Source organism: Oryctolagus cuniculus, chromosome 4 (genome assembly GCF_051225735.1).
Source record: "Oryctolagus cuniculus isolate XC-2025 breed Fujian yellow rabbit chromosome 4, ASM5122573v1, whole genome shotgun sequence".
Classification (NCBI taxonomy): domain Eukaryota; kingdom Metazoa; phylum Chordata; class Mammalia; order Lagomorpha; family Leporidae; genus Oryctolagus; species Oryctolagus cuniculus.
In genome coordinates this window covers 19,269,181-19,290,998 of record NC_142870.1, presented here as the reverse complement: position 1 = coordinate 19,290,998, position 21,818 = coordinate 19,269,181, and the positions used below count along the sequence as shown (strand labels likewise).

Sequence of the window (21,818 nt, the reverse complement as noted above, 5' to 3'; positions counted from 1 at the left end):
CTGTGATTTCTATCTCATTAAGTAGCTCCTACAACCTGGACTATGACCAGGTACAAACTGACCTTCTTTGAACATATTGGAGCCATCAAGGACAGACCCTAACATAAGCTGCTGTGATACAGCAACATATTCAATTCAGAACGATCTGACATATGATGCCTAACATTTCATCTAATAGAAAGCACGGAAAGCGAACAGAAGAAGATAAACAAATTCACTCTTTCCACGGCCTTGAAAGGTGTATGCAGGCAGATCAGTGGAGGGGGGATCAGCTTAGACGCAGGGGAAGGAGGTCGCAGTCACACTCAGGCAGTGTGCTCCTGAGTCTCCCCAGGGCTCTGTCTTTGCTAATCTTCTCCTTACAGCTCTCTTCAGAATATCTCATTCGTTCCCCTGCCTTTTCAACCTGCACTTTTACTTCACTCCCAAATCTGTATGTGATACACTACACTCTCCACTGAGCTTCAGATCAGTACGTTCCACCAAGGAAGGCTCACTGAGTTGGTTTATAGCCTAGAGGTCTCTCCCCATTTGAACGTTAAAAATGGAATTCATTTCCCTGTCTGAATGTTCTCATCATTTCCTGGCACACCATCCCCCAGTCATCCCAAGGAAAAATTTCAGCATTAATCTGCACTTGTCCCTCTTCTTACCCCAACTTCTAGCCTTACATTCCATCAGTCCTCAAGCCCTAACTTCTTCTATCATTGCATCTGGTAGTATAATCCATTGAAAACAGCACCGGGCCTTGATCCCCAAGTGTGCTTGGAGTACGGGCAGCAGCAGCATCACCTAGGGTTGTCAGAAGTACAGAATTTCAGCCACACACCAGGCCAACCAAATCAGAATCTGCATGTTAACAAAGTGTCCAGGGGATTCCATTATAACCATCATCAAGCTTTTTCAGTGTTTTAGTTTCTTAATGAATTACAAGGATTTTTAAACATATAAAATTATAGATAAGGTTAAACATCCATAGCCCCCTACCTAGATTTATTGTATGTTAACAATTCCTACTATTGGCTTCAGATATTGGATTTTTAAAGAAATAATATTGGTTGAAGTCTGCCTCCCCACACTTCCTCCTGGAGTGACCACGTTGTCTGGGACCAGTCCTGTGACAGCACTCCAAGTCCTACATCCCCGAAAGTTCCTCAGCCTTTTGCAGTCCCGAGAGTCAGGTGTGCTTTCCATTCCTCCCATTATTTATATCCATCACCTCTTGGGCACGTTTTCATCAGTAACACAGAGGATAACTTTCTTATTTATTGCACATAAAGTATCATATTATATACTGTGTGTACAGTTAGTTTCAGTGAGCTCTTTGTCACATGGCATAAACAATTTTGAGATTTAGTGTAATATCTCCATAAGCTCTGACATTTTAATTGCTGCATCCCATTCTACTTCATTTTTCCACTCTCTTCTGATGGACATGTAGCTTGCTTGCAATATTTTGTTATTTAAAATAATAATCAACCAATGCTGCAAAAATCTCCCTGTACACATTTGGGGATGTTCTAGGGGAACTAACTTGAGGAGACGCCCTGCACCTTCACCACCGGTGGTCAGACTCCTCTCCAGGTGCTGATCATAATTTCTGTTTTCCCACCAGCAATGTGAGAAGACTTTCATCTTCGCCCACACAGAAGTATGGACTGTTGCCAGCCTGATGGGTGTGAGACAGCATCTCATTTCGTTACACTGCTTTTCCCTGCGTTAGGTGTCCAGGTGAGCATTGTCCATACACTATGGTCCTTCCACTTTCCTGCTCCACTTCTTTCATTGTGCACATGCATCGCTCTTTTTCCTGTTGGGGCATTTAGGGCACTCATCTTTTGTGAATTGCATGGATTGTAAGTATATTCTCCAAGTAAAGCAATTGCATTATACTCTATAATTGCCTGTTGCTCTGTAAGTTATAGCTTTAAAAAAGATTGATATTGATTCACATGCTATAAAACTCATAATTTTAAAGCATACTGTTCATTTCTTTTACCATTTGGGCTTTTTACATTTTATTTTAGAAACCTTTCTTATCCTGACAACATAAGTTCACTCTCCCCCCTTTTTAAAAATTTTAAAAACTTTTGGATATAGGTTGATTTAATTTAAAGTTTATCTGTTTGGGTAGCTAATTATTTTAGCATCATTTTTTTTAAAAAGCCACAGGCCTCCACTGGTTTGTAATGTTTTTCTGTTATCCATCAAATTCCCATACATACCTGAGTCATCGTCTAAGCTCTATATTCTTTTATTTTATTTGTAATCCAATCTTACCCAATTTATTTTTGCTATATCTGTAGTGCCTGATACCTGTAGGTGTATCTTTTTATATTGTTCCTTGTACATAACTACCTTCTCTTTTCTGAGCCCTTGACTATTCCACATAAATTTTAGATGCAGTCTTTCAAGTTCAACAAAGTTTGGAATTACACTAAATATACAGATAATTCAGGAAGATTAGCATATCGAGATATTGACAGCATTACAATATTTCCATAAGTACTTAGGAATATCTCTGCATTTCTTTAGTCATTCTTTTACACTTTTGCATTTTTATGTGTTTGTATTACTTTGTGAATTCTATGCATATATTGTTATTGGACCTCTAAATAAGTATCTTATAGCTTTTAATGTTGTATTTGAGATTTTCCAATTAACTATTGCAGGTATGTAGGAATAACGCTTGTATACTGATTTTATATTCTGCAATGTTTGTAAACTCCATTGGTTTCGAGTCTGAAAAGATTTGACAATCATCCAATTCGTAAATAACAACAATTCAGTTTCTTCCTTTCCAATTTTTTCAAAAGATTTTTTATTTACTTAAGAGTTAGAGTTAGAGAGAGAGAGAGAGAGAGAGGGAAAGGTCTTCCATCTGGTGGTTTACTTCCCAAATGGCCACAATGCCCAGAGTTGAGCTGATTCAAAGTCAGGAGCCAGGAGCTTCTTCTGGGTCTCCCATGCAAGTGCAGAGGCCCAAGCCCTTTCACCATCTTGTACTGCTTTCCCAGGCCCTAAGCAGAGAGCTGGATCGGAAGAAGAGTAGCAGGGATACAAACCAGTGCCCATAAGGGATATTGGTACTGCAGGTGGAGGCCCAGCCTGTTACGCCACAGTGCTGGCTCCTCCAATTCTTTTGACTTCTTTTTTTATTAGTCTTGCTGATTGCATGGGCCAAGGTTTCCAGTGCAATGCTAAATAGAGGTGATGATCAACACTAGTTTATCTTCTTGTCTCTTTTTTTTAAGATTTATTTAATTATATGTTTGAAAGTCAGAGTTACAGAAAGAGAGAGAGAGACAGAGACAGAGAGAGAGAGAGATCTTCCATTCACTAGTTTACTTCCCAGGTAGTCTCAATGGCTAGGGCTGGGCCAGGCAGAAGCCAGGAACCAGGGGGTTCATCCAGGCTTCCACATAAGTGGCAGAGATCCTAGCGCTCAAACTTCCACTGTTTTTCTCAGGCCATTATCAGGGAACTGGACTGAAAGTGGAAAAACCAGGACACCAACCAGTGCCCAAATGGGGTGCCGGCATCTCAGATGTTGGCTTTACCCTCTATGCCATAATGCCAGCCCAGTCTACTTGTCTTTCAGCAGAAGGGTTGTAGCATCATACACTGAGTCTGATGTTTGAGCTACTGTTGTTTTGTTTTAGATATCTGTTAGGTTAAAAACATTTCCTCCATTTGCAAAGTATTTTTAAAAATTTCTTTATTGTTATCATATTTGAATGGCAGAGAGGCAGAGACAGACAGAGGTATCTTCCATCTGCTGGTTCACTCCACAATAGCTGCAGTTGGGCAGGCTAAAACCAGGAGCTGGACACTGAATCCAGGTTTCCCACATGGGTGGTAGATACTCAAGTGCCTGAGCCATCATCTGCTGCCATCCAGGGTTCGCTTTAGCAGGAAGCTGGGATCAGAAGCAGGCCCAGGACGTGACTCCAGGTACTCCCAAATGGGATAGAGGTGTCCCTAGCAGCATCTTCTTTTTTTCTTTTTTAAGATATTTATTCATTTGAAAGTCAGAGTTACACAGAGAGAGGAGAGGCAGAGAGAGAGAGGTCTTCCATCCAATTGTTCACTCCCCAATTGGCCGCAATGGCTAGAGCTGTGCCAATCTGAAGCCAGGAGCCAGGAGCTTCTTCCAGGTCTCCCACGTGGGTGCAGGGGCCCAAGCACTTGGGTCATCCTTCACTGCTTTCCCAGGCCATAGCAGAGAGCTGGATCGGAAGTGGAGCAGCGGGGACTGGAGCCGGCACCCATATGGGAAGCCAGCGCTTCAGGCCAGGGTGTTAACCCGCTACGCCACAGCACCGGCCCCCTAAGCAGCATCTTAACCACTGCACAAGCACCATTCTTGCTGCCTTTTAAAATCCTGAGTGATGAGTTTCATCCATTGCTTTTCCCTGTGAGGTTGATTTTAGAACACTCTTCTTCAAGAAGCCTCACCAGTGCCCTGAAGTCCAGCTCTGCTTGCAGGCCCATGCCACCAGGAGACAGGCATTACCCATGGCTGTGTCCACAGGACATGGTGCAGATCACCAACTACCTCTGCCAGTTTGTAGGAACGGACTGTTGGGAATGTGTTCTAGTATATTAATTTATAACAACTTTGAAAAACTCATATTTCTAATAATTAGGCTTAATTTACAAACACAATTTGAGTTCTAGCTGCATTCCCAATTCCAGCTTCCCATCAGTGCAGACCCCAGGAAGCAATAGTTGATGGCTACACCCACATGGGAGAACTAAAGTGAATTCCCATCTCTTGGCTTTAGCCTGGTCCGGCCCAGGCTGTTGCAGACATATGGATTGTAAATGAGCAGATGGGAAACAGCTCTATTTCTTTTGTGTCTCTCTGCCTTTCAAATAAATAACAAAAGAATAAATCTAAAAATTTTAAAAAATGAACCAAGTAATAAATTTACAAATTCTGATTTGCTGATAATGTGCCTTTGAGAGGCTTAGGCTGGGCATTGTGGCACAGTGGGTTAAGCCCACACTTGTGATACCTACATCCCGTATTCAAGTGTGCAGCTTTGAGTTCCACTGCGGCTTCCTATCCAGCTTCCTGATGATTCTCATCCTGGAAGGCAGCAGATGATCGCTCAAGTCCTTGGGTTCCTGCCACCCATACAAGGGACTCAGATGGATTTCCTGGCTCCTGGCTTTGGTGTGGTCCAGCCCTGGCTGTTCCAGGCTTCTGGGGAGTGAACCAGCAGATGGAATCTCGTTCACTCGCTCTCTCTCTTTCTCATTCTGCCTTTCAAATAAAAAAAATTAAAGAAATAAATATTAAAAATGAAATATATCTAAAATTATTTTAACTTAATTACCTTAAATATGTTAACCAATGCAAAAGCCCTTTTAAAACGTGTTATGCTCCTGTGAGTGCTTGGATCACTTCATGCGCTGAATTCATAACCTTTATAAAGCTGCTTAATTATCAGAAGACCTCAAAAGCCATTTGAAAATATGAAACATTTATTTTTTAACTGAGTTTTGTTTTCCTGCTCAGCATGGCTCTAAAATCAAAGTTGTGATATTTATTAACTGTCTTGGCCAAACTTGAGGTAATACATCTTTCACATTTGATTGAGAAAGAGAGAAGTTTAATCCTACCAAGATCATCATTATCAGTTCTTCCTCATGACTTTTTCCTAGGAGGTTTCTACATGCCAGATGGTGCTCTGAAGACTCCTTAGACCAACATTTGATAATGACAAACTGGGAAAGGAAAAATCTAGTCGAGGTAGAAGATTCAATTCCATATTTTGTTATCTGGCTCACTATGTCTAAACTAGTCAATATTTAGTTTGTATTAAATATTGTAGTTTTTTTTTCACCCCATCTGTAAGAGTATCTTCATTTTCAGTAAAGACCTGTGTTTGGGGCAATAATTAGTCACTCAATTGCACCCACCCTCAATTTCCTTGAATTCCATCAATACTAAAGAGTACCATACACCCCATGTTCCTGATGCTTTCTCTAAACATCTAGTTCTAACACACAAACACATAAACTCACATACACACACAGATGTAGCTATTTTCTCTCTTTCTGTCCCTCTGACAATATTTCCTGTGTTAGCTCATATGGACTCAGAATTACATGTGCACAGACTCTTCTCTTACTGGATTCCGAGGTCTCTGAAGTCAGGGTGCATCATGTATTCATGCTTGGATCCCAGGATCTAGCCCTGTGCCGTGCTATTAACAGGCATCCATTGTGTGTTGATCAATGATTGACTGAGGGGTATGTGATTACTGTAGAAATATTCGTAAATTCTGGAAGGTAATACTATGATTCTCTGACTATATTGCTGTCGATATCTGTTACCATAGTGACTAAAGCAGATATGTGATTTTCAAGTTTAATTTTTCACATTTTTCATGTGACAGAAGTAAATCTCAAAATTATTAGCTGGAATAAGAAAAAAAAAGTCGGGAAAGGGATCTGAAGTTATTTGCTGAAATTAACTCATATTTAGAATGAAAGTATTTAAAAGGAAGAAAGAAACTGACTAAATGAACTAAAAGATATGGAGAAAGTTAGCTCCTGTAAGTTTTTTTTTAATGATTAGTTTGCAAAACAGAAAGGGTAATTGGAGTAAACAGAATTAAGGGCTTAAGGGCTCTGACACTCAGCTCTGATTATTTTAATGGGCACTTGATGGGGTGGAGACGGCCTGTGGGAGAGGGGAAGGGAAGAAGTAGTGTGGACCTAAGCTTGCAATTTACATGCTAGAATGGCTCAAATTACATTTTGTACTCTTTTTAGCACATTTTAAAGCACATTTAAGCCAACATTTTTATTCTTAAAAAAAAAAAAAGAAAACTAAAACATAAACTAAAACTTAAAATGATTCATTTATGGTACATAATATTGCATTGTACTTATTGCTTTTTTTCCCTTATTACTTTTCTGACAACCATACAGATTTAGCTTTCTGTTAAGACCATTAAAACGATTTTACTAAGGCTCTGCCTGGATGCTTGAGAGAGAGGAAGCATACTTTCTGAGTTCCAAAATAGCAATATTTGAAAATATGTGCATGAAAGAACTCTTGTAAGCATTCTTGGAATTGATTTTTTTCCTACCTACTGCACACTCCCCCAAACTTTAAAAAAAAAAAAAAAGCTTTGGGTGGAGTTAAGAACGCTTTTCAAATGTTAAACAATAACTGGAAATCCTGAAAATGTACTCTACTTTATCCAGGGGGAAACACTTTAAAGTGCTGTGAATTGTTTAGCAAGGGATTTACTGAATGGTTTCTATTTTGAACAGAAAGTTCAGTTTTAACTACCTGCAATATCATGCCATCTGTGCTTATTTTCCTTTCCAAAACACATTTTTTTTAATAGAACATGCACATGATTCTAATAACACAGATAAATAACTTGACTCAACAAATTCTTTACCCTAACCAAATGATGAAATTAAAGATCTTAGAGAATGTAGCACAAAACAGTGATTTTGATTACAAATGTAAATCATACAAAGCATATTTGTAAATGAAAAATCTTACAATACTCTGATCAATCGGTGTTCTATAAATATTTACCAGAGTGTAGTTGCTATGAAGTGAGAAAGAGATGGGTACAACATACCCACAGTGTAGTTAGTGGACAGAGAACTGGTTCAGAAGCCAAAAAGCCTAGGAAGCACACAATCCCTCTGATGCCAAGTTCTTCAAATCTACACCACTTGCCTGGTCAGTGCTCTCATGTGCCAGGGGCAGCAGCATTGGTATATGGGGACCACTCAAAATAAAATGCACATTTCTTTATAATGTATTTTGGGGTGAGCATCTGGCACAGACGTTATGACACCACTTAGGATGCCCACTTCCCACGTTAGAGCAACTGGGTTCCAGTCCAGATTCTGCTCCTGATTCCAGTTTCCTGCTAAAGCACACCCTGGGAAGCAACAGGTAATGACTCCAGTACTTAGGTCTTCGCTACCTACAAGAGGGATATGAATTGGGTTAACTCTAGGTTTGGTTGGGCTACACCTGGCCACTGAGGACATTTGGAGAGTGAAACAGAGGACTGTAGGTCTCTCTTTGTATCTTTTTTTTTTTTTAACTTTTATTTAATGAATATAAATTTCCAAAGTACGATTTGTGTCTCTGTTTTTTTGCTCTCTCTCTCTGTCTGCTTTCTCAAATACAACAAACAAATATATTTTTTAAAATAATGTATTTTGAATTTCTTGAAATCCTGTGCAGATTGCAATTGTAAATATCATTCTGACAATTTTCTAAAGTAGAAAGTGGCTTTAATCTCTTCTCTGCCAAATCATCCATGAAGAAAAATGCAGACATTTTATTTACAGAGTATTTGCGTCTTTAATGAATGCTTAAATTCCATTCATCATTTTTTATTGCAGCCTGACATTTCTTGGAGACTGTTCACAAGTATCCCAAAGTATGATTTCACTGTGGCTGTATTCAGACAGACATGCTTTCTAATATCAGTGCCACCGCTGACTCTAAGAGGTTTATGTGGTGCTAGGTTTTCTGTTCTTGGAAAATGGTGGACGTGTTATAAGCTACCCCAAAAACAGCTGGGCATGCAGGACCTAGTGCCTAGGAATTCCTTGGTTCTGTTGGAGCCTTTGGAGGGGTCAGGTTAAGCAGGACAGTTCCTGAACACCCTAATATTCTCTGGAAAAGAAAACAGAAAGAGAAGAGGAGGACTGAGCTGCTGCTGCCATCAGAAAGTCATGGGGATTTCCACCGAGGAAACTCGGAGGCTCCTAATTCTCTCAGTTCTCACTGTGTGCTCCTCTCTGGATCAACTGCACACTTCCCAGAAACACAAGCCAGCGGGCAAGTCCTGCTGCCCATTTCCTTTTGCCCAGAAGAAGCTCTGAAACCAGTTCTTATTTTGTTTTGTGGAAATGCTTACTGTGTTCTGTGTGTACATATTTATACCCTGTGTCTATGCGTCTGTGTATGTGTGTGTAGTTTGGTTATTTATTACTTTACATTATTCATGTATAGCTTTTCTTGTACATCAACTTTTTTCCTAAGGTTGCTTTATAGTCATTATATAGAAAAATTATATTTCATATCTTAATGTTTTTTTCATAACCTCTTTGTTCTCTGACATCTATGGGATATATTAGACAAATTTTTACATGAGTGTTCAAAAAACTGTCCATAATTAAGAAGCACATATTAACTTACCAATCCTTCAATAAAACAAGCATATACCATTGACAACTTAAAAGTTGATAATATAATGTCTACTTAAACACTATTATAATACATGCAATGAAGCAGTATTTCTTTTCAACTGCTATCTTTAGGCAGTTCGTTTCATTATATTAATTTTCACATTTTTGTCACATCATATAAAATGCCAGATAGTGATGAGTGGTTTTTTTTTTTTTTTTTGAGTTAGCAGTGATGCCAGTGATGAGTGTTTTAGTATCTCTAACAAAATTTTATGCCAATGGTCAGTCTTAAAACACAACCCACTTAGCACTTCAACTTAGTACTCACTGGAAACATAACTGGACAAAGGACAGAGAATCAGTCTTGCCAAATTTCACAATACTCACGAAAGAATATTTCCAATGTAGGCATAATAGGAACAACAGTAGGGAGTGGTCCCATCACAGCAGTAAGACCTGCAGTCTTTCCCACACTGAGCAAGGCAGTCATCTACAAAATAAAAACCACAGAGATATAGTTACAGTCGGGGTCAGCATTGTGGTGCAATGGGTTAAGTTGCTGCCTCCAATTCTGGTATCTCTTATGGACACCGGTTCAAATCCTAGGTGCTCCAATTCCAATCCAGCTCCCTGCTGATGTGCCTGGGAAAACAGTCAAAGAAAGCTCAGGCGCTTGGGACCCTGTTACCCATATGGGAGACCAAGATTCCTGATTCCTGGCTTCAACATGGTCCATCCACAGCGGTTATAACCATTTGGGGAGTGAACCAGCAGATGGAAGATATCTCTCTCTCTCTCTCTCTCTGTCCTTCTCTCTGTATAACTCTATCTTTCAAATAAATACACTAGGTATTAAGAAAAAGAAGGAGTTACAGTTGTAAAATCATAGCTTCAGGAACAATTATCTTATCTGACATCTTAACCAGTCAGTGACCAGCCTTTAGTGCATTTAAATCTTCAGTTGCATACTCAGAATCCTACAATATTTCTAAGAGTCAAAACTAGCTTTTTTTTTCTTTCTTCATTAGATTCTAATCTGGTTAAGCAAAGGACATTCTTTAATTCTCCTGCACCAAGAAGACTAGAAAGTATCACAGTAGGCACTCAGGGTTGTTGAATGATAGATTGAAGGGGGAAATGAACAAATTATTTAACTATAATCATTTTTAAAGACAAAGCCTTCTGGTCTTAAGGTATTATATTGTCCCTTAATGTAAAGGGTTCTGGGCATGGATAATACTAAACAGTGATAATTTTAAAATAATGTATATTTTTATATGACAATGCTTTATGATTCTCCTTTTATGTGTTTTTTTACCTTCATAATGACAGATTGAATACATATAGTAACACAAATAAGTCTGCATTCTTACAGTCCATTTGGATTGGAAGAAGTTCCCATAGATAATTAACTGTAAATAATTAAGAGCTTAACGCTGAATTATAGAATCACTAAGTTATAAATAGCGTTGTGCAAATGGGGAAAGGTATTTTCTGATTAAAAAGATATATTGGAGCCAAAAAGGAACCAAAGTTACTATTTTTCTATATATTTTTCAGCAAGAAAAATTATACTAGCAACACTGAATAGAAATTATTCTAGTTTTTAAAAATTCTTTATTCCAGCTAAATGACTTATGTTTAATAAGTTAAGGTTATCACCGAGCTATAATTAAGAGGATAAACTGTGATGGATATGTGAGTTTCAGATATATTATTAGGAAACCATTAAGCACAATACGATCTTTCAAGTTGAATGAGTCTATCCAAAAATCACAAAGTCAGTCACTCTTAATTCAATTCCTGAAAGTAATAGCAGCTATATTATAAATCGCATAAAACTTTTGCTTTCTTATCAAAGTTATAATATTAAAAATACAAAACATTATATTTATGCCTACATATCCATGTAATTGATTTGCCTACAGAGAAAAATTTAGGTTCCTTTAAAATCTCCTTGTCAAGATGATTCTGCACAAATGCATGTGATCAAAAGGTACCAAAATGCATCTGCCTTTATCAATAATACAGGGCTTTTGTGTAACAAATGAAAATATTACTATTTTTCAGTTTTATTTCTACATAATAGGTTGATAAACACAAACTTGGAGGTTCTTCTCTACATTGCGGTAAGAAGAAATGAGAGGGAAAAACAACTCCTTTGCAACAATCAGTACCTCTACATAAATCCACTCTCAAATTTTGAAGACAGTTACACAAAATAATGATTTAGACCAAGAAAGGAGCTAATATATTGACAATAAATGCTCTTTGTAGAGTATTTTGTATTTTAAAGGCTTCTTATTCTCAGTGAATTTATAATGCTCTCATTTTCAGTTTAATTTTTCAAATATGTATATACAGTTATCTCAAGGGCTAAGCAAATATGTTTTACTTCATGTTCTTAAGATTTTAAGAGAGCTAATATCCCCACTATTCTGTCACAGTAGGACAATCAATGAGTAAGGAACTTCACGGATGCCCCGGATGATACTCAAGATGCTGACATTTTGTTAAACCCTCCTTGAATGTAAGCATATTTCAAAAAGTTCATAGAAAAAGGAATAAAAAGATAAGTTTATTTAGGTGCAAAAATTTGAAATTCAAGTATATGAGAGTTCTTCAAATAGTTCATGAAAAGTAAATATTATGAAAAACCATGAGTGAATTTCAAAATTGCTCACACTCAAATTTATCTTTTAATTACATTTCCACCAACTTTCTAAAGTACTCTCTTTAAAAAGATTCAATTACTACTATTGTACTCCAATTACCAATATCAAAAGGACATGGTGTTACCAAAATATTTTGAGCCAACATTACACAAAACTAAGGCCAAACTCTTGTAGCCAAGAAACTAGATTATACCTGTAACAAACATCTAGATCATGTCACATATGTCTTGTAATTTTAATGGCATTTTCCAGTAATCTTGTCTATATCACAGAATTAAACTACAAAACAAATACAGGATTTAATAGTATGGCAAATACATTCACAGTCACAATCTTGTCATTAGTTGAGCTTTTGATAATATCTCAAAGCTTATTTTGTTGTGTTGTTTTCTCTTGCTTATTTGAAAATAATTCTATGAACAGCATTTCTACTATCCAGAAGAATTCTCAGTTGTGAAAGAATGGAGCTTTCCCACTGTCCTCAGAAGACATTTTTATCATCCAAGTCAATATCCCTGAAAATCAGCCAGTCCGAACTTTCTTCAATAATTGTTTAGCTAAAAGCATGATATGGAAGAAGGTTGCCCAATTTACCCCCATCAGTCGTTCAGTTTAAGGAACGTGGAAGTACAGGAAAAGAGATATCTGGCATGAAACACTTGCTTAGAAACAACTCTAGCAAGTTATAGCTTAGGATAAGACAGGAAGGAAAGGGAGGGGTTAGAAGTCACTGGTTGAGGCCCAGGTTAAACCTTGACCAAATCCTGTCATTGTAGCAAGAAGTGGGGGTTGGACATTAATATAAACACTTCCTTGGGTCTCTTTCCAAAAGTGACTCCACGGTTAAACACAATGCTTTATGTCTACCTGTCTTGCTCTTATTTGCTTACCAAACAGAACATGAATTGAATACAGTTGCTTAGGGATAATAATTCAGATTATAGACAATGCATCTACTTCAGTTTATGTCCCATGAAGCCAACAATTTATCTGACACAGTTCTAAACTACTTTTATTTCTGTGGTGTTTGGGCATCAAACTTCCAGTTGTATCTCTTAGTTCCAACCAGACAGAATTACCTATAGTTGCATACCCACATCTCATGATTTCTGCCTTTGTTCGCACCATATCCTGGATCTGACTCCATCTCCTTCTGTCCACGGCTTCTCTATCCTTCATAGGTCAGTTTATTCCAGGTCCTCCTCCATTCAATTCCCCTGAGCAAATATTTCTTGATCTCCTCTTATGGGCCAGGGATTTTGCTAGTGTTTTAAGATATTTTTATTGAGCAAAATAGACATTGTTCTCACTGGGCTTATAGTCCTAAGCCACCAATAAAGTCTCTTCCTCCGAACACCTACAGTATATGATGACTGTAGCTCTCCCAGCACAACTTTTATATAATAATTTATAGTAACACCTTATTTCCTTAAAGACGACTCAAAGATGACCTCTTCTGTATGTCACTCAAGATGCATCACTCGACAAATGTTAGGTTACTGAAAATGATAAGCATAAAAAAGCCCTTAAATAACTTATTAGCCACACACATCTTATCAAAGACAATCAAGTCAACCTAGTATTGGTTTGACATTTATTTGTAGGGAACGATTCAGGAGAAGAGAAATGGAGTTAAACTCTCTAACTACCAACTTTGTTGTTGGCCAGCTTCATTGGTCTCCTGAGGCCTGGAGGGTTGTACACCTAGCAATAGGGGAAGGGATGGTCATGTGTGCAAACTGGCTTTCAGTTCAGCACAGGAAATAACTGACAAAAGAATAAGAGAAAGGTGTAGCTCATTGGAATGGTTAAATAAGAGTGAGTGAGGGTCTTAACGTTTTATTTACTCTTTGCTTGCTTTTGCTTTCTTTGGTAAGTAGAGGAGGTGGAAAAAAATCATTGCTTCAACTGAAATCTAAGGAGGTTTTTTTACGTAAAAAAGAAGTAATGCAATTACTTCTCAGTCCCTCAAAATACGAAAATCTTATATAGAGTAAAGGAAAAGAAATCAAGGCTGTTAACAAGTTAGAGTGTGGAATCTCTTCACTAAATAGGAGTGACTTGTCCTACTATTACGAATTTTTGTATCAGAAAGTCAGAATTTTCATGTCCCAAAATACATTTAAAATAACTCCTAGACAGTCACTAATTTGCATTTCAGTAAGGATTGAAACTTTTGTAGAAATGATGACTCCCTCAGGGAGGGTCCCATGGGAAATTTAGTTCTTTCAACATTCAGGTAGCAATGCTGAACAATTCATTTCAGGTGTGGCTTTGTTGTATACAAAAACATAAATTGGAGCATTATGTTTATATTTAGCTTTGTAGGACCATGGGTAAGTCTGTGATTCCTGTCATAGGCCATCAGAAACCTGAAAATAGTTTACAAAGAACTTTGCTTTTGGCTTGGAACTGTTTTATAAACATGAACAGACGCAAAGACCACATGTGTTAATTAACTTTATATATGAATAACCAATGAAAGGCCCGTTCAGGGCTCCATATCAATCACAAAATAAGAAATTCCAGTTTGCTTCATTAATATGTAGTAATTTTCATGAAGAATGATTAGAAGGAAGGAACGAGATGCCTTTCAGCTATAAACCAGTGCTTGCTCAAGTCCAGGAACAGGTTAGACTGGGTGAATTCACAACTCTCAAACACTTAACATCTGAAATCAACAACTCCAGTTGTCCTAGGTACCAACCACGTTTGCTAACGTTACAAATAAAAATGACAGTCTTAGGCTTTTTTTTTTCTTTCAATTTCTAACAGGGAAAACAGAATATTCAGAAAGTGGGAGGTGGAAGGGGATGTGGGGGCATAAAGTGAAATGGAATAGGTACCAGCTGAGCTCCTTTTAGGAGGTTAGCAATACCTCAGACTTCAAAGAGCTTTAACAAGAAATATTTCCCTCACCCTTGAGCCGCTACCCTCACCCCAACATTTCTCTTGAGTCCTGGGTACAAGTGGGTGCCTTTTGCTATCCAGAGAGTAAGCCTAAGTGTGAGATTGCGGTTTCCAAGTTAGTTTGCCAAGAGAAAGAAAAAGAAAAGCAAACTAGCTTGCAAGCCAGAAGCTAAAGGAACAAAGCCAGTATGTTGAGCAGATGGTAAAACCCAGGGGTGTCAGTGGTCGCACCTCGGGGACCACAGGGTCTCTGCCCTACCACAAAGGTCCCAGTCCGTCCCAGGTTCACCCAAAGACCCTGTCCCTCTCCCGTCGCCCTCTGTCACTGACCTGCATAGATAAACAGCAGCGCCAACTTGGGAAGAAAGACCCCTGGACGCCCGGGCAGCCTCGACCCTTCCATGCAAGCCAGTGGCCTGAGCTCCTGCGCCAGGACAGATTGGAGAGAGGCTGGGAGCCCCGGGCGAGCCCGGAACCTGGCGGGGACTGGTGGGGGGGATGCCGGGAGGTCAGACAGACAGAGCAGCGCTCCGGAGAGCAGGGTGGAGCAGGAACCTGGCCATTGCCCCAGGGAGCATTGGACGCCAGCTGGGCTGGGCGCGTGGCGGACGGCGCGGCGGGGTTCCGCAGGGCTGGGGAGCGCGGAGTTCCCGCGGGGCTGAGCTGGGCGCCGAGGTGTCTTTGTCTTGCCCCGGGGCGCTGGGGCACGCGGGAGGCGGGCTCTCAGGCGTCCTCGGTCACCGGGGCTCACATTTCATCTCCGCGGGTGGCACTAGAGCCGGGCCAGGGGCGGGGTGGACCCGACTCCTCCCCGTTTTCTGGTTCTCTGTTCTTCCTTCTCTGGAGCAGCTCTGGCCTGGTTGTGCCTAAGAGAAGACTATGGCCTTGGCTGCTGCGATGGCTGCTGCTTCTCACCTGACCCTCCACTGCAGCTTTTCTTAGCAGTGGATGAAGAACTTTGAACTTTGTTTTGGAGTGTGAACACATGGAGGGAATTTTTAAGATTGAAGGTATTGGACAAAGAATGACAGTGAGCAAAACCCAAGAGAACTGGAAAGTTCACAGTGTAAGGGGGTCTTCAAAAATTCATGGAAGATGTGTATCATAAAAAAGTCCATGGAAATTTTGTTGGGAAAACTGGATCTCCATATGCAGAAGTATGAAGCAAGACCCCTGCTTTATACCTCCCACAAAAATCCGATCAAAATGGACCAAAGACTTAAACCTATGATCTGATATCATAAAATTATTAGAGAACATTGGGGAAACCCTGCAAGACATTGGCATAGGCAAAGACTTCTTGGAAAAGATTCCAGAAGCACAGGCAATCAAAGCTAGAATTAAAAATTGGATTACATCAAATTGAGAAGCTTCTGTACTGCAAAAGAAACACTGGTCGAGGTGAAGAGGTAACCAACAGAATGGGAGATATTATTTGCACACTATGCAATTGATAAAGCATTAATATCCAGAATCTATAAAGAGCTCAAGAATCACAACAAAACTAACAACTTATTAAGCAGGCCTTTTTCAATAGTAGAAATTCAAATGGCCAACAGATGCATGAAAAAATGCTCAGGATCACTAGCCTCCAGGAAAATACAAATCAACACCACAATGAGATTTTACCTCACTCTAGTTAGAATGGCCTCATAAAGAAATCAACAAACAACAGATGCTGGCAGGCATGGGGGTGGGGTACCCCAACCCAACCCACTGCTGGGGGAATGTAAACTGGTGCAGCCACTGTGGAAGATGGTATGGAGATACCTCAGAAATCTGAATATGGACCTACCACATGACCCAGTCGTCCCACTCCTGGGAATTTACCCAAGGGAAATGAAATGAGCATCTGAGTTATATGTACCCCCATGTTTATTGCAGCTCAATTCACAATAGCTAAAATATGGAATCAACACAAATGTCCATCAACTGAAGACTGGATAAAGAAATTATGGGATATGTACACCATGGAATACTAAACAGTGGTTAAAAAAATGAAATCCTGTCATTTGCAATAAAATGGACACATCTGGAAACCATTATACTTAGTGAAATAAGCCAGTCCCAGAAGGACAAATACCATATGTTCTTCCTGATCTGTGGTAACTAATAAAGTACCTAAAAGGTAATCCATAGAAGGGAAATTGATACTTTGAGTTGTGAGGACTTTGAACAGCCCTTGTTTCAAATATTGAGGAACAGTTTTTTTAAATACTATTTGTTGAACTATGTACTTATTATAGAATTAATCTTAAGTGTGTATAAAGTTAATTGAGAATAGATCTTAATAAAAAATAAGAATGAGAATAGGAGAGGGAAGAGGAAGAAGGGTGGGAGTGCAGGTGGGAAGTCAGGTAGTGTGGGAAGAATCACTATGTTCCTAAATTTGTATTTATGAAATAATGCATGAAGTTTATATACCTTAAATAAAAGATTTCTGGGAAATAAAAAAGAAAAAAGTTCTTTCCACCAAAATAAATGTATATTTTCATTTAATTGCTTCTGTGAACTTTTTTAAATACCCTGGCATGAAATATTTTATGAAAGCTGATAAAAAGTTTATTATTTATTAAATACATGAAGCATTTCTAGTAAGGTCAGGGAAACCAAAGCAAAATCAGAAGGCACACTGCCATGATAGTATGATACTGCTGTGGAATTACTAGCCCATGCTAGTCAAGAGAAAGGAGAGTATTTATAAAAACTGGAACAAAATTATCTTTAGCAAATGAGATGCTGTTTATGCAGAAAACCAAAGAGAATCAACTCTTAGTATTAGTAGGGCCTGGCACTTTATGCAGAAAACCAAAAAGAATCAACTCTAAGTATTAATAGGGCCTGGCACTGTGGCATAGTTGGTTAAGCTTCTGCCTTCGGTGCTGGCAATCCAAATGGATGCCAGTTTGAGTCCTGGCTGCTTCATTTCGGATCCAGATCCCTGCTGAGGGCCTGGGAAAACAGTGGAGGATGGCACAAGTGCTTGTGCCCCTGCACCCATGTGGGAGACCCGAAGGAAGCTCCTGGTTTTGGATCGTCCCAGCTCCAGCTTTTGGAGCCATTTGAGGAGTGAACCAGCAGATGGAAGACCTCTCTCTCCCTGTCTCTCTTTCTGTCTGTAGCTCTGCCTACCCAATAAATAAATAAATAAAATAAAATAAAAATAAAATATTAATAGTTTTCTTTCTCTCCAATAAAAATAAAATGGAATGTACTCAATGTAAATATGAGGGTGATAAAGGTGGGAATAACTGAATAGAGATACTTCTCTAGACTAAGAAAATTCAATATCATAAAGATGATACAGTTCTGTAATTATTCTATAAATTTGAGAATGAAACTGATCTCGGCCGGCGCCGCGGCTCACTAGGCTAATCCTCCGCCTAGCGGCGCCGGCACACCGGGTTCTAGTCCCGGTCGGGGCGCCGGATTCTGTCCCGGTTGCCCCTCTTCCAGGCCAGCCCTCTGCTGTGGCCAGGGAGTGCAGTGGAGGATGGCCCAGGTGCTTGGGCCCTGCACCCCATGGGAGACCAGGAAAAGCACCTGGCTCCTGGCTCCTGCCATCGGATCAGCGCGGTGCGCCGGCCGCAGCGCGCCAGCCGTGGCGGCCATTGGAGGGTGAACCAACGGCAAAGGAAGACCTTTCTCTCTGTCTCTCTCTCTCACTGTCCACTCTGCCTGTCAAAAAAAAAAAAAAAAAAAAAAAAAAAAGAAACTGATCTCAATAAAAATAACAACATGATTTTTCTCAAACCATTCTGCCTCTGTTTTATGTGGAAAATAAACTTGCAAGGATATTTAAAAATGAGAATAAAGAATGGGGTTGTCCTCAGCAAATATTTAATATAACATCATAATAGTTAACATAGCTTTGATTAACCCTGCAGTAGATGGGCTCAATGTGGGAGAATGGAGAATACAAAGTAGCATAAATATCATCGACAATTTAATTTACAGTTTAAAAAAGAATCATTTTAAAGTAGTAGGAGAAACAATGAGTTACCCAGCAAATTAAGTTGGGAACATGAGTAGCCATCTGCAGGGTCTTATCAAAATAAATTCCAAATGAATTAAATGAAGATATAATTAAATAGTAGATAAAAGAATGAGAATAGCATTCAAATATTTGTGGAATTCAGAAGGCTTTTCTAGGCATTCTAAAAATGTCAGAAATCATAAAAGAAAGTATTTTCAATTTTGTATAAGAATTAAAACTTTGTTAATTTTGTTGAACTTTTTTTTTAATTTGACAGATAGAGTTGGACAGTGAGAGAGAGAGACAGAGAGAAAGGTCTTCCTTCCATTGGTTCACCCCCCAAATGGCCACTACAGCCGGAACTCCGGCGATCTGAAGCCAGGAGCCAGGTGCTTCCTCCTGGTCTCCCATGTGAGTGCAGGGGCCCAAACACCTGGGCCATCTTCCACTGCCCTCCCGGGTCACCACAGAGAGCTGGACTGGAAGAGGAGCAACTGGGACTAGAACTAGCACCCATATGGGATGCCGGCACTGCAGGCAGAGGATTAACAAGTGAGCCACAGCACCGGCCCGAACTTTTAACTAGTTAAAAAATGCATGCAATGTGTAGGACCAATAAGGATCTAATCTCCTTTCTAAATAAGGAGCTGAAAAAAATCAATTAGAAAAACAGCCAATGGGGGCCAGCAATGTGGCATAGTGGTAAAGCTTTCACCTGCAATGCCTGCATGCCATATGAGCACTGATTCGAGTCTTGGTTGCTCTACTTCAAATCCAGCTCTCGATAATATACCAGGGAAAGCAACATAAAATCACTCAAGTGCTATGTGGGAAATCTAGAAGAAACTCCTGGCACTTGGCTTCAGTCTGGTCCAGACCTAGCTAATGTGGCTATTTAGGGAGTGAATAAGCAGATGAAAGATCTATCTCTTTCTCTCTGCAACTCTGCATTTCAAATAAATAAAATAAATATTTTAAAACAGGATAACAACCAATGGAATAATGAACAAAGATATAAACATGTTTTATATATGAACCATTTAAATATTTGAATGCATGGTATAATATTTAGGAGATGATCACATTTACTTCCCAAAAAGGAAATCAAATTGACAATGGCACATTATTTTGCATGTATGAAACCAATCAACCTAAATCAGTCATTAAACAATCAGACTTTTAGGGAGAGCAACACAGTCATTTCTATAAAAATTCAAATACACATGCACTTTAATTACATTGGTTTCCTCTAGGAACTTTTTATTACAAATACACTGATACAATGACATAGGAGGATGGCAGAATAGGTCACCTCTGAAATAAGCATAATCTACTGTGTTTCTATCCTATTGTATTTATGACTCAGTGAAAGCCCAACCCTCCACCTGGTCCAAAAAAAGCCTGAGCTGTTCCTTCTCTCTCATGCCCAACAGCTGATCTGTCACCAAGTTCTCCTAGTTGTAACCTAAATACCATTAAACGTATACCAAATTTATCCTCAATTTCTACCTTCCTCTAGACTGTTAGAGACTCTATTATAAGTATACCTCAGGGATTTGTTCCAGATGGAAATTAGAATATATTTTCTTAAGCTACAGATTTAATCATGCTTAATCACCTGATTAAAACTCTGTGGTTTCCTTTTGCCCTTATACTAAAATCCAAGCATTTAATCCAAGATATTTTAGAAACTCCATCAATATGTCCTCTTCTGTTCTTAGCCTAGTCACAATATTCTCTTAGGGATCAAAATTACAAAATAACTGGGAAGATGGCTGGGGCCTGAGAAAATTTGTGCATGATTTTAAAAAGCTTACTGAGAAAAAGAAAATCAGACAGGCTTTAGATTTCTGTTTTGGAACCTGGAATTTAAGAGAGAGTCGTAAGAATTCTAAACGATTGAAAGATAACGATTATAGTCCAAGAATCCTATTCTCAAATCACAATCCATTAGTATTTGAGATTATGAAGATCAATGTTTATATAATTTTAAGACCCAAGAGAAACTTAACTGTCCAACCAAGATAGAACAGTTAAGTAAATCAGGATTTATGAATATTATGAGTTAATATTCAAAACTTTAAAATAGTGGGAAATTCCTTATTATTTATAGTTAACAGGAAAAATGATACAAAATGATATCAGCAATGGAAAAATGCTTACTTCTTTTATAAAACTTCATCTTTCCCAGCTTTTTTCCTGAATGTCTATTTCTTTGAAATAAATCCTTATTGCAAAATAAGGGAAGTGACTGAGAGGAGCATTCAAGCTATGGAAAGCCTATTGAATGCTTATTATGCATCTAGATAATTTCTGAGGACTTCAGCTTTATCATTGTACTCTCAACATCTCAAAGAATGGGTATTATTATTATTACTTATATGAGTAAAGGCAGACATTCAGAGTAAGTATGCTTGGAAGATAAGTTTGAACAAAGCAAAAGTATTGCTGGTTTTAATATTTTTCTCCCACAATTTTATGTCACATAGTAATAACCTATTATTGGCAATGATTTTGTCAAAATTTTTGTTTGTTTCAACTGATTTTTATTTACAGAATATAAATCTCTTCAAAAAGATGCATTCCTTCATTTAATCAATGGTAAAAAGTCTTATTAAACAGAAACAAAGCCTAAACATCATAACTTATTTAAACAGAAATACAGATCATTCAAAGTGTATGAATATAGACCACAAAATGTAGTCTTTTCTTAAGCAGTAATATTAATGAGGCTCTTTTTAAGTTTCTTCACTGACAACTCCATTTTAATCACTGAACAAATTGTACTTAAATTAACAATAGTAAAAATGTAAAATTTCAAATTTAAACATGAAAATCTGGTACAACAACAAAAGAACAGGATGTATTTTTATTTCCAAATATATTAACACATTTGCAGACACTCAGATACTTTTTGAGACATATCAAAACACCTACACCAAATGTTGCATTCATTTGAAAGGTGCCAATACGTGTTCATTGCTGAGACTATTCTGGCACTTGCAGTATATACAAAGCAGCATTAGACTACTATGGTTCACACTTGAGAAACACAGATGTAAGGT

At 38.6% G+C, this 21,818-nt stretch overlaps 1 protein-coding gene across 2 annotated transcripts in view; it reads right to left on the bottom strand.

Annotated features, from left to right (window-relative positions):
• The window catches only part of CYYR1 (cysteine and tyrosine rich 1), a 136,683-nt gene extending 121,115 nt beyond the window's left edge, over positions 1 to 15,568 (bottom strand). The window contains exons 1-2 of one of the 2 annotated variants that reach the window (XM_002716774.6): positions 15,108 to 15,568; positions 9,580 to 9,682 (exon numbers count right to left, since the gene is read on the bottom strand). In XM_002716774.6, the coding sequence (XP_002716820.3) occupies positions 9,580 to 9,682; positions 15,108 to 15,180 (176 nt within the window). In that variant the 5' untranslated portion in view covers positions 15,181 to 15,568. The remainder of the gene's footprint in view (positions 1 to 9,579; positions 9,683 to 15,107) is intronic. The other variant, XM_089330614.1, reaches the window with a different exon arrangement.
• Positions 15,569 to 21,818: the final 6,250 nt, after the last annotated feature.